Raw genomic sequence first — 14586 nt, forward strand, 5'->3', positions numbered from 1 at the left:
TGCTATCGTCCAGACATGTTCTCACAGACTGTTAATCAATTTACACAATAATAACACAATAAAATTATTTTTTTTTATTCAACACGAATGCCCAACATTCACTCCAAAAGTGATTTAGCATAGGAAACTGTAGTTATCTGGAAGTCTTCGAACTAAACTTTCTATTTCACTGTAATTTTTATTTTAGTATGCTTTATGGTTTGTAGATCTATCTACATATATATAAACATACACACTCTCAAATTATTTGGGCAGTTAAAAAAGAGACATTCACTTTTAAAACAAAACAAATTATTAACATAAGGTGCATAAAAGAAAAAAACCGCAAAATCTAATTTCACATTTTGACATAGATAAGACGGGACCCTTATTTTAACAATTTACGTGCCCACTGTTTGCTTTCTTTACATTTTGTAGTTCTAGTTGTGTTTTGAAACTAGTTCCTAACGTATTTTCGGAAACATGTTTGTCCATTATTCAATAAGTTCAGTTCTGCGTTCTACAGTCGACTTTGATTTTTTTTTTTTTTTTTTTAATACAGTAGACTTCAAGTCAATTTAATCTACAATACCTCGATGGGATTTAACTCTCGGAGCTGAGTATGACCTATTCTTAACTGTAATTTTCTGTTTTTTTTTCTTTATCAGAAATTCCTTTGTAAACTAAAGGTCTATCTTGCTAGAATAGAAGCTCGCACACAAGTTTTCTAACGCTGGATAACAAACGTGAGTGAGTATCGGATTTATTTAGATTTTGCAACATTCACTGATCCTTGGAAGAAAACAAGCCCATACCATCACACAATCCTCACTGTGTTTAACACTGAACACGAGGAAGTTATAATCCTTCTCTTCCTCCGAATATATTATTGCTTTTTTAGTGAAAAAAATTCTATTTTGGATTCGTACGACCATATGAATTGGTCAAATAAATCGATGAGCTTTACGTATTCAATGCAAAAATTCCAGTTTTCTTTTGTATTTTGTTTCAAATAAATATTCAAATCTTGTTTTTCGTCCATGGATACTGATATTAATAGCATATTGTTTAACTGTTCATTCGTGAATTGCTTGACTATCTTCTGTTAATTCTTGCTTTAAATATTTTTCAATAGCCAGAGGATATTGACGAGCTATTTGAACAATTCTTTTTCCAGATTTTGCAGCTATCTTCCTTGGCCTCGCACAGTTGGAACAAGTCGTTGCAGTTCGAGTTCTCCTTTGTTGATCAATAACAGCCCATACATACACTGCTTTACGATAAACCGAATATTTCCGCAATTTTTTCGTAGTTTCCGTTTTTTGTTCAGTTGTATTACTGCCACTTCGAAATCGTTGTTGTACTTTAATTTCAACTATTTTAGTCGCTTTTTTGGATCGCAAAACTTCAATTTATCTTATAGCGTTTGATGATTTTACACTTATTTATTCCACAATTACAATCTTGTGTTGGTTTGCAATCGTGATAGTTTGGTACGAGCTGTGACATAATCCACCATAACTGCCGTCTGATGGTACAGCAGGTTACAAACATTCTTTCCCACGACCCCAGGTGTAGACCGGATTTGATTGTTTTCTGTGTTTTTTTTGTTTTTTTTTTGAGAATCAGGTAGCGAACCGTCAACCCTTGAATTAAGTTTAGGCATGTTAATCGCTAGGCCATGCCAGCCACATATAAAAAAGTAAGTAATAAATGAACAATGAAATAAATCTTCCCCCCTGAAAAAAAAGAAGCAATACTACTAGCTGGTTATTTACACATTTAGAAAACAGGAGTGAAGTTTTTATTTAATACAACTAATTTAATCTAGCAAGATTTTACAAACACTAAGAAATAATAAACGTACTGCTAAAACTGTTCGGTAAGGTGTGGTTCGTAGTTTTCGTTATACCAAAATAATCTGTAAATATTTAATAAAAACGTTGGGCGTATTTGATAGTCATTTCAAATTACACTGCCAAAGTGACTAAACATAACTTCTTAGATCATATTTATACTTATCTCATACACTTGGTGTTATAATATATCACATAAAATGGGAATTTTGAACTTGAACCAATAAGCAACGAGTACAGAATATAATTATCTGACTTCCTATGCCCAAATACAGAAGTATGCGTTACGTAAACATATTCTGCCCAATATCATAACACAATAAAATTACTATTGTATAATTATTTGTTCCATGGCATTGACCTACCTAGACAAGCACTTCTTACACATCAAATTATATTGCTGAGCAGATAAAAAAGTACCAAAGTTAGACAACTAACTCTCTTTGTCTGGAGCTCACCAGGACAAAATGAGGAAAACATTTACGAATGACGCAAGATTATACTCACGCTCTCTTGACAACACAACTGATTGAGGACAAAAAGTGAATTATAACTTATTTTACTTTTGGTTGGTGTTAATGAAGTACTGTTTTTAAGTCTTCACAAAGCGCATACAAGAACTTTTACCAAGAAGGGTAATAATTTCTTTATTAAAAATGCTTCCATATATTTCAGAAGTATTGGCTCTAATGAAAGACGTACATCGATTTTCAGAAATAACTATAGTAGAAAATGCCATCTGCATTTTCTTATGGAAGACGAAATAAACGACATTATCTATGAAGTACAAAATATGTTCAGAAGTGAATTTAAGTCTTACAAATCACCATACTTCACGCAGAAAAAAAACAGTAAGACACCTAACCATACTTACTTCTCACTTAGGCTTGACATTCATTTTGCCTTCGTTAATAACATATCTTAGGTATTTTTAGTACATTTCCTTTCCACGAAAAGGCAGAGCAACGACGAATGTTCGCTGGCAACAGCAATCAAGCGAAATTTTCTTCTACATAATATCCATTATTCCGCTTATGCACACAATTTGTATGCCTCTTTTAGGTATACATTTTACGTGTTAGATTACAATAAAAATCAATGAAGATTACACTCACGTATACTACAGATATAACAAAATGAACGAACATCAGCATTGTTCAATAGAATCAAACATTCTCATAAACAAATTAACATGTAAATATAAATGCACTTATAGGTCAATAAGCAGCTAATACAGCGTCAGCATGACACAGAGAACCTGTGAAACCGGAATTGCTATTAAAACCTACTACACAAAAACATATTAATTATGAAAGAGGAAGCACTAAAAATCAAACATGATGTGATAAACAGGGGCAAAAACAGGCAAGATTGGTTGATTTTTTAAAGTTTATTGACACAAAGCAACTTGACTCTCAGCCCCAAACAGCCGGTAAAAAGTAAAATCAGTAAAATATGTAAAAAGGAATCATGCTAAAATAAAACATAATCTAATTTTCGGATTAAAATCTTAAATAGCTTTAAAAATACCAATGGCCCAAAAAAATATAAAAACACAACTGGGGTGGACATTATTACCGTCACCAATGACACTTACCAATGGCGTGGAGCCTAGCTTTGAATAAGTAGTGTAATTCTTCTATGAGATAGTCACTGCAGTGATAGTACCAGAATAAACTGACTTAGCTGGAATGTCAGCGAGCTTCTTCCCCCGAATACCAACGTGGCCTGGTATCAAGAAAAACTGGACAGAATTAGATAATAGAGAGAAATGGACAAGTTGTTTTTGAATATCGACGAGAATAGGGTGAGAACTGACGTAAAGCGATTCTAGAGCTGACAGAGAGCTAAGTGAATCGGTATAAATAGTACAGATCGTGTACTGCATAGTTTCTATATGATCCAGGACAAGAGAAATGGTATACAATTCGGCAGTGAACACAGAAACTGTAGAGGGAATTCTGTGTGCAATGGGGTCTGCCCTCTCCAACACAGAGTCACCTAATTTTGAACCATCTGTATAAATGGAAATAGAAGGATGGTTCAAACGAAGTTAGGCAAAAAAGAAGGCGGTACTTTCAATCAGGAGTATCTGCCTTCTTCAGATGACTCAAAGAAAGGTCACAATAGGGAATAGTAATTAGCTATGATGGGATGAGCTGATCTGTGGCTACTGCTATGACATCCAAAGATTGATCCAATTTATCCAACTGCATCTGGATACGAAGGTTAAAACGACCAATAGCAGACTGCCTATTATGAAAAAGTGTGGCCTACTAAGGAAGGAAAACACAATCCCATGTGGGATGCTGTGGTAAAGATCGAAGTTTTGAAGCATACATTAAAGACGGTTGCAAACAACGAAGGTATAGAGGGGTTCATGGGACTCTGTGTAACAAACTCTGGACTGGAGAAGTGCAGAAAGCCCTTGTGTAGAGCCGAAGCCCCTGATGGTGATCAGGGTCCAACATTTTCAGAGACCCATAGTTCAGTTTTGATCGAATAAGGGGCACGATAGATTTTTAGCATGGAACATCGATCCACCTCTCAAGAGGCTAAAGAGAGAACATGGACGATGTTCAGTGCCCTTGTACACTTGACACGTAGCTGCTTGATGTGTGGAACAAAGGTCAGCCTAAGGTCAATGATAAGCCACAACATCTTTGCTTCAGGGACCATAGGCAGCATATGGAGTTCAGGATCAAGGTGAATATCCTGTTGATGGCAAAAGTGCATGCAAACAGTTTTGGAAAGTGTCGAACCCACACAGACCTGGAATGTTTAATAAAAATCGGTAAATTGCCACGCGACCCATACGAGTGGAGGTCTCGCAAGATGTCATACCTCCACGTTGTTTCGTGAGCTTTCTCAAGGTAAAAAAATACAGAAACAAGATGTTGTCGCTTGTAAAAGGCTTCCATGATTAATGTTTCAAGTCGAATCAAGTGGCCCATGGTAGAGCGTTGTCTTCAGAACCCATACTGAGTGGGTGAGAGAAGGTTATTTAATTCAAGGAACCAAACAAGAAGATTATTAACCATTCTCTCTAAAATCTCACAGATACAGCTCATCAAAGCAATTGGATGGTAGTTCAAAGGAATCTTGGGATCCGTCCCAGGTTTAGGAAAAGGGAATATAATTGCATGACGCCAAGCATTGGGAAAATGTTCTCCTACTAGAACTGGTTAAAATGGCACAAAGCACCAGAGTTATCTGCATAACTCACTATGTGTTTAATGGCACAAAACACCAGAGTTATCTGCATATCTCGCTATGTGTTTAATGGCACAAAGCACCAGAGTTATCTGCATATCTCGCTATGTGTTTAATGGCACAAAGCACCAGAGTTATCTGCATATCTCATCTGTGAAGGATGAAAAACACAGACGATAATGACTCGAAATAATTTTGTTTGGTATGAGAACTGTCAGCATCGGAATGATGATCTTTTGTCGGAGACTGTGCGAAATGATAAAAGCCTTTTTCATTAAATTTTAAAGTGATGACATTATGTGGGTCTGAGGGTAGATAGATGTTGAAATATGTTGTGTAACCATGAGGAATTGCGAGGTAACTACATCATATTACGACAATTTTTCACTTATTATGCCCTCTCTGAGAGTACATGACCCGATACTCTGTAAGGTGGCTTTTTATTTCATGTTTTTTCTTTATCAGGCTGACAGTCACTGTTGACACTCGGTTTGCTTTCAACCCAAATGCATATATTTTATATATGGTAAACGTTAGTTTTGTTAGAGCACAAGAAGTGTCCCAGTGTTGCGCTCTGGTTTTGGAAAGCAACACACACGTGAACAGTTAGAACTCGATATTCAGTACCACCAGTTTGTTACAGAGTACATGCGAGACACACATGATATTTGGTAATATATGTACCACAACTTAAGAAATCCCAACAAAAGACTAACCTTAAACGCTTACGGTCACTAGAGCTAGAAATTATACACAAGACCACATTTCAAATAACTTAAACGATCAGTTATCTACCAGGAATTTCTCAAGGTCTGATCATGTTTCATATCGTGTTCGTTTACTACATTAATATAAATTACTGTGATAATTTCCTGTCAATTTCCACTAAGCAGTTCATGATAATAATAAAAAGTTGGGAGAAACGAGTCGAACTCTTCGTCTACGTCACAATGTGTTGATAATTAAAATCCGGCAATTTATTACACACAGGAGTCGACACAGACAGAAGGATGGAAACTAAATATTTACTACAGGCTTACTTTGCTGCAGGTAATTATGGTATTCAGCACCCGCCAATAAACTCGTTTGCAATGTGATAAAATACACTACTTACAAGTAATGTCATCGTAATGACTACTGGGTGTTCCAAGTGCTAATCAAGATTTTTGAATGATTTTCTTAACCAAACGAAAGCTGTAAAAAACAGACTCTATATTGTGTTTCATTGCTTTCATGAAAAAAGAGTTTTATTTATAATTTGAGTTTCAACTTATTTTAATAATGTGATTTCTTGATTGAAAATGCCGTCACCACGCACTGACTGATTAAAAATAATGAAAACTACTATCATCCCACATATCACATGTAAGGGCTGTTTTACTATCTACCAGATACTATCATGTACTGTGCAAGTGCCAAGGTTAAAGAAAAAGCAAGATTAAGACTTAAGAATACTAAAACCATAAATTTAGGTGTGTTTTTTAAATCCTTTTATATTACCTAACTTTATTCAGGAGTGTTCTCTTTCCCATTTTACCTTCAGTGGAAAAAAAGAAATCTGTAACATATATTTCAATAGTTGGTCTGTTGTATCGAATGGTAAATTTTGCGCAATGTTCTAACATTATTCACATTCCTGAAGTAACTTAGGTCACTGTATGGTAATTTAAATGACTCAAAAACTCGTAGGTTTTATATGCACATCACCATTATAAAAGCTTAACTGTATTTCTTTGGCTTGCACTCTCAAGCTGTACTGTTGAACCTTGGAATTGAATAGAAAAACTACAGTCCACAGCAGAGGGTATGGCCAATCACAGAATGCATCAGGCCTATACGTCACAGATTCTCTTTTCAATTTTACCGTCGGTGGAAAATATATATGTAAGGAATACATAATCACCAATTCCTAACTTCATCCTGAGAGCAAATACACATGGAAAAATGTTATATTTTGTCTTCAGCTCCTTGCTTACACTCGGATGTTGCAGCATTTGGCAGTCGCTCTACCTTCATAGCGTTTGCGAACAGCATGGCGCAGAAAATCAAAGTTTTTGAAAGCTGTAACGCTCACACATACACTTCTAAAATGGCCTAATATTATTATAATAGCGCATAATACCTTTTATGGAAACAATAACATAAGCTCAAGGCAATTCACCATAATTAAAATAAATGGCACCATTTAGGCTGAAAAATTAAGATAAGTGAATTTGTTAGGACATTCTTCAAAATATATAATGCAAGCAGAGAATTATGCGACATTTGATGACAAGGAATCGATATTTTTATTTTATTATTATGATTTGGTGTGTATCATTTATTACTATTAACTGTACTAGAATGTGTATTTTATTGCTTTCTTATATTATTGTTATCGTGTTTAATAATCGAATATCACAATGAACTATTACTTTTAACCAAGGTACCAATATTGTACAGTTTATGCCATAAACTTAATTATCTAATTTTTTATTGATATCTAAACATCAACTTAGTGATTTTAACTTGATATTATTGTTAATTTCGACTAAAATCAAAATTAAACAATGGAGAAATTTTTTACTGATAATTTTTTAGTTAAAAATAAGGTCATTTAAGAACTTGGCACTACTTTATGCGGATGTACACCTTGAGCTGCATATGAAAGCACGACAGTCACGGTAAATTGTCACGTAAGGCGCTCAACTCGTAATACGAGGGTCGCTGGTTCGAATCTCCGTCGCACCAAACATGTTTGCCCCTTCATAAAAACACAAATTATCCAGTGCACCAACAAAATACATTTCACCTTACAACATATTTCAAGAATCACAAATTACTCAACAAAGAATGTAAATAAATAAATACATGTCATTAACATGTATTCCTTTTTTTTTCAAATACCGGGCACACGACAGGCAAAACTTTCGGCGCCTGTCCTGTGAAAGTGGGTTTTCTCGGGGCACTCCCGTTTCCCCCCACAGCAAAAAACTTAGGCATTGGATTTCTAGATCCCAGGCAACTTTATTGCCAGACCCTGAATCGCGCCGTTTGAATTGATTTGAATTCTATTCATGTTCACATTTGCTTGACTTCTTCCTTTCGGGACAGGTCTCGGCCTTTCTTTCCGGTGCTGCCTTTGCCTCCACCCAAGACAACATTTAGAGAGACATCCTCCACCCAAAGAGTTAAAAATAATAATAATAATTAATTAAAAAAAACAAAACAAAAACAACTTATTCCTAATAACAATTCACGAAAGGGGACGAAGAGGAACCACAACGTTCCTGAACACCCCAGTTGGAGAGAGAACTCTTCTGATTTCTCTCTCTCTAAACTAAACCCCCTGCCACGTTAGTTTGAGTTTGAGTAAACTGTCACTGGTATTTCATTCCTCGACAAGTACCTGAAGTGTTCAGATGCGTGAATTCATCGTTACCATGTTGCCTTCATCGCACAAGCTTCCTCCTTCGCCAAGATCAGCAGTATCCCCGGTAATTCTCGACGGATTACCGTTGGATTTCTCCCCTCGTCAGATTACTGCCTTCATCGACCAGTTCAAACCCAACGTCTCAGTTGATCCCAGAAAACCAAGAATCCTTCGTCGAGGAGGTATATTACTGCAACCTTCGACAGTCCAAGCCCACGCTTATCTATGTAAACCATGGAATGCAAATATCAACGTTCAGTGTTCTCCTACCAAAAGTTCCAGTGGCTTATACTCGGTATTTATTAAGAACGTTCATTTGTCTATAATTCCAGCTGAAATTCAACATTCTCTGGAAACAACAACTTCCACGAAACTCTATGCAGCCCACAAAATCCATTCCAAGACCACAGGATTGCCAACTAACTTTGTTAAAGTCGTGACCGAACATAAACAGGTAGCCGATTTTATACTTAACCACGGAAGTACTCTACAGTATTTTCATTTTAGTGCCGAACGTCCCCGACGTCGACCAACTACTCTTCAACATGTCAAGTCTGTCAGTCAGAGTACCCCTCGTCCAGTAAGCTTTTCATCTTCATGTACGTCCATCATCTCTGCTGCCAGCAGCATTTCTACATTTAATGCTAAGAAGAAAGACAAGGATACTCTGACCAACGTTGATGTTACTTTCCAGCAGCAATCCAAACCAAAGAAGACAGCTTCATGCCAGACTCAACCCATGCACGTTAAGACCACAGACATATCAACCGCTACAGACATCAACATCACTTTCAGCAAGAAGACAAACCAGATTTGTAAGAAGACACCAATTGTCCCAAACAGAAATTGAACGACTCATCGATACAGATAGAACTAATCACTCTGTTTTGTATCTATGAACAGCGTATCTTTATCTTCCTGGTGCCTTAGACCGGTCTTTTGACCCTTCGTTGACTTAACTCATGTGTTTTACCGTTGTGTATGTTTTTGTGTATTTTTTTAAAAGCTTTACTAACCATGATTTCCTTTTCAGCAACTTTCGGGGACGGTCAGGGTAGATTTTTCGGCGCCATGATCGTGAAAGTGGATTTTCTTGGGGTTCTCCCGTTTCCCCACCACATCAAATTCTGAGGCCTTTGGATCTATAGATCCCTATTCTTTTTTTTTTTTTTAAGTCAATGTTTGGCCTCTCGCGGACCACCAACGGACCTTTGCCACCAGATTGCAGCATAATCTCGTTAACTTTAAATCTTGTCGGTTTAGCCATTAATCACAAATCACTAGCTCAGTTAAATTTAACTTCACGAGTAGGGCGAAGAGAAGGTATCTTCTGAGCGCCCTCGATTGCTTTGCATCTCTTCTTGAGATGCTAAGTGTTAAATCGGAATACCTGCCACGATGTTTAGATTTTGTTTTCGTTTAAACTATCACTTTACTCATGTCGTGTTAATTAGTGCCTCTACCAAACTGGGAGCAGGAATGCTAATTTCAAGAATTAAGTTTTATCTTACTTTCCCCCAAGTAGTAGTACCTGATTTTCCTTATTTTTATTGTTTTATATATTTTTCATCTTTTTTCTTATTCTTGTTTTAACTTGGGAGAGCAGTCACCTTCCCACAACTGTTTGCAGGCAATGAAGGGTGACACAGATGTGGGAAGTTGTGGGCTTGAGCACCCATATTTCACATAGTCTTATGTGAGACTAACGAATTGAAGGTTAAGACTGATAGATGGTGTATCCCCACCGCAATGTGGGCCCTATTTCCGCAATCATATCCAAAATCTAGAGTACATTTTAAAATCCCACGTTGTAGCTTGTAGCCTAGGATCTTTTTAAAAATAGAAGCGTATTTTGTTTAATTTTAATGTGTTTTGTTTATGGTTTAAAAATTGGGGTTTGCTGTTTTTAACGCAGTTCTTCCTCATGAGTTTGTCTACTTATTTGGCTTTATTTGGATATAATTATTTAATTTCACTATATTAAGATAAATTTCAATGTTATACGATTGCAGTTGCATTAGCACATTTGAACTATTTAAACAGTGAGAAGTTATAAAAATTAGGAAAAGAAGAGATCCCACCACTCACTGCACAGGTATCACAGAGAACCATATTTATGTAAATATCATACATATAAAAAATTATCAGCATTTAACACAGATTTTGCAAAAATTATAAAAAATTCATTTGCAGAAGAACAGTGTTAGCAGAAAATCAACAAGGTGCTTTCTGAGGAGTCATTCATCAAATTTATGTCAAGTTACAGAGTGACTGGAACATCTGCTTTTTCTATCATAGTGTCTTATACATATGCTGAATTTGATACCGGTACATCTCGCACACTATCATAATTGGTATGGATATTGTTCACATAATATTACATAAAGTAAATACAAATATATTTAAGAAAACGTGATTGTCACATTTGACCTAACGAATTCCTTCCGAGTAAACTGTGATCTCACGTGGTTTGATACTAGCGATACTCTATTGCGTTTTCCATAATGACAGAAAATTACTTTATTAGAGTTTTAATTGGGCAATATATTTTCATCATATACTGTCCTACTCGAATTATATTACGGCTATTATCTGTTCATTACAAGACGATTAGTAAGGCCAAAAGAAAATACCTTTCTAGGCTATCCGACAAGTGAACCATAAGTATTGAAAAGGAGGATCTTTATTTAGAAAAAACAAACAAACTTGTGTCACAATTTGAAAAAGCAAAGTATTATTCGTATATTACTTGAATTATTTATTGAATATCTTCGAACAGAATTATAGAATCCAGAATTATTGACCATTAACTATCAATTCTGTCAGTAAATGGATTGCCTATTTACAATCCAGTTTTCCACCGATCTGAAGTCGGATAGCATAGTTTTTCGTCATAAGAGAACGAATTATGAGCAAGCTTTAATTTGTTTGTTTGTTTGTTTTGAACTTCGCGTCAAACTACACGAGGGCTATCTGCGATAGCCGTCCCTAACTTAGCAGTGTAATACTAGAGGGAAGGCAACTCTTGGGCTACACTTTTTACCAATGAATAGTGGAATTGATCGCACATTATAACGACCTCACGGCTGAAAGGGCGAGAAAGTTCATTATGATGGGCACTCGAACCCGCGAACCTCAGATTACGAGCCGAGCGCCCTAACCACTTGGCTATGCTGAGCACACAAGCTTTAATTTGGAGTTTGTAAGCTTAAAACTGAAAGAAGTTATACGACCTCTCTGAACTTATGTGGTTAGTTCTAAAAAACTAACAAAAAGGGCATTTTAACTAATAGATTATAATAAAAATGTTTTCATTTGTAAAATTATGTTTGATGAAGATTGGTCTTACATTCAGTTGGTCTCCAATAAGTAACTGTTGAGTAAAATGTATTCAGTTTTGAAAACAACATTCATCTAATACTGTTGCCGCATGAAGTATTTTGTTCACGGCTGAAGAGTATACATGGTTTGGTGGCATTTGCTATTTCTACTTCACTGCATACATTTTAAAAGAATTATTATCGAAATCTACGAACAACCGTCCCTAATTCTAGGTGATAGCCTAGACATAACAAGCCAACAACATACGTCGTCAGCTCTTGTAATCCCTTTATCTAACTCAAGAATAAATAGTACATGACCGTTATTCTTATATCGCATCCACGGCTAAATACGTAGTAAACGAAATTCGAACCATGAAACCTTTGATTTACACACTTAACACGCTAGCAGCTATGCCACGTCTGTCGCTTATTATAAAGCCAAATAAACTACCTGACGTACGGAACAAATTTTCTTCCAAATAAACCATGTTTATTTTGCAAATCACTGAATTTAAGCAAGGCTTGGAAAGCCAATCAGCATTAAGTATTTGGAAATGAAACCAAGAGGTAAAAGGTAAAGCGTATTACAATTAACTGAAACCAGATTTGTTCTTTTTATAAAACTATTCCGACTAAACTGCGGTGAACTTTTCACTAAACTACCAAAGTCTGACGGTGATTTAAATGTCTAAACAGTGAATAACGGATATTTGTATTTTAATTAAGAACCAGTATAATATTGAATTAGATTTAGGTTTAAAACACAAAGGCTGAACTAGACAAGATGCAACTTTAAGAAGTATGGACTTCAGTGATACACGTAATCCATCTTTATCTGATTAAACTACATAACTGAATTTCTCAATTCTTAGTTAATATCACTAACTTCAGGCTATATTTCTTCACTAATAAAATAGTTAATTACGAGTGCTGGTTTGATGTATTATAATAGTGTCTGAGAATAATAATTTCAATAAACTGTGTTCAGTTCCACACTGAAAATCATCTAGTTTGATTATTTATTATCAGTTTATTGTAAATGATGTGTAAAAACGTTGAAAAGTTGTATACATTAGATATTCAATATAATAAAACCTCAAACTGAACCTGGACATCTTTCAAATTAACACCATGGGTCCTCAATTTCTTTTAAATTAAATTTTATGTATTGCTTTTTGCAATGAATAGTACTGAAGCTGACAAAGTATGAATCTTATTGCCGACCAAAGCTCAACACACACACTTATTAATATATATACACGGCATGGAAAGATAAAAAAAGATCTCGGAAAGTGACAATGGGAACGAATTTGAACGCTGATCCAACAGTGTTATTGCCAATTGGGCTCCAGGGATACATGCCACATTTGGTCGCTCTCGACCAAAAAATATATATAGCTAGAATAGCATTGAAGAAGGGTCAAGCCGAACGCCAAGAAAACATTTGCTTAGGTAATCATAATGATATCAAATATATATAGTTACCGTCTTCTTAAATTACTACATTATTGGTATTTAAATTAGGTGTTTGTCTAGCCAACAGCCTTTCCACTGCAAGTTTAATCAAATATGACAATACCATATGAAGTGATATATAAAACTTAGTAATAACAAACAACAGTAAATAAAACGCTTGCTTACAGAAGAGGACAATCCATATACATGAATGTTTATATCAGCACAAAAAAGACGAACACTTTCAGTTGTTGCCCAATTAATCGAAATTAAGAATTAAACACATCCACCTTTCATATCTGCTTTCTTGTCAATAAGACACCTATGATATTTAAGTAGTGACACGTGCGTTTATATTTACATTAGCAAGTTTTTTACACCACATACCATTTATTTTATCATGTATTCAGTGGAACAACAGAAAGTATGTTACTAATAATACCAACAGCTGGTAATGGATAGTAATTACTACATACTGGACATCGATGCAAGATAATTGGAAGTCATTATTCGGGATCGTGTTTTATACAAACGAATCAGTTGTTTTACTTAACAGGAAACAATAACTCCACGTGTCATACTATATACTTTAACACACCAATTAAATATTAGGAAACGCTTTATTAATATACATATGACCTCGAGTTGTTAAAAACCTGATGTATTTCAAATCAATTTAATTAACTGAACCTTAACACATGGTAGGAACTGACCTCAGTACCATATTACTATGAGATCCAGGAAATGAAATCGTCAGTGAAAGTCAGGATTCCTTAAAACAGTGTTTGAATGTTATTCCCCAAAATATATGAACAATTATTTAAAAGTTAATGTTTCTCTGAAACTATACGTATGCATTAACTGTATACAACGAGAGATATTGCGCTTTTATAAGAACCATATTCCTTGTGTCGATCTACCTTTGGAAATATCTTCCCCATCCTCTATCATATACGATAATCGCACTATTGTCCAATTCAGCCATTTTCAATTTTAACCATATTATGCAAGGAACGGTGAATTTAACTGTAAACCACACATTTAAAAACTTTCCATAGGTTCTCCACTGGCAGTTGACTTTAGTTACAAAGACCAGGATTAAATAAATTAAGGAAGATCTTTGAAACAGCATCGAGAGACTTGACATGTATGTAGTCGAGTAGGATCTCTGCGATTCCATTTTCTTTGGCCATCTTTCTCGTAAAAAGGCTGCTAAGGCGTTGGCTGGAAGAATGTGAACTTTTGGTTCATGGTCCTTTAAACATCAAATTATTGTTTATTAGCTTGTTAATAGTATTGGGAGATACGCCCATCTTTATCGTAAATGATTTTTTTTTTTTTTTAGGTT

General features: G+C 35.3%; 1 protein-coding gene across 6 annotated transcripts in view; it reads right to left on the reverse strand.

Annotated features, from left to right (window-relative positions):
* The window catches only part of LOC143258682 (MOB kinase activator 2-like), a 118490-nt gene that overhangs the window by 26473 nt on the left and 77431 nt on the right, over positions 1–14586 (reverse strand). Inside the window, exon 1 of one of the 6 annotated variants that reach the window (XM_076518090.1) lies at positions 2710–2744. The exons of the other annotated variants lie outside the window; for them this stretch is intronic. Within the exon in view, the coding sequence (XP_076374205.1) occupies positions 2710–2729 (20 nt within the window). The 5' untranslated portion in view covers positions 2730–2744. Of the gene's footprint in view, positions 1–2709; positions 2745–14586 lie in introns of those variants that run through there. 6 annotated transcript variants of the gene reach the window in all.

Source organism: Tachypleus tridentatus, chromosome 8 (assembly GCF_004210375.1).
Source record: "Tachypleus tridentatus isolate NWPU-2018 chromosome 8, ASM421037v1, whole genome shotgun sequence".
In the NCBI taxonomy this organism is placed as follows: domain Eukaryota; kingdom Metazoa; phylum Arthropoda; class Merostomata; order Xiphosura; family Limulidae; genus Tachypleus; species Tachypleus tridentatus.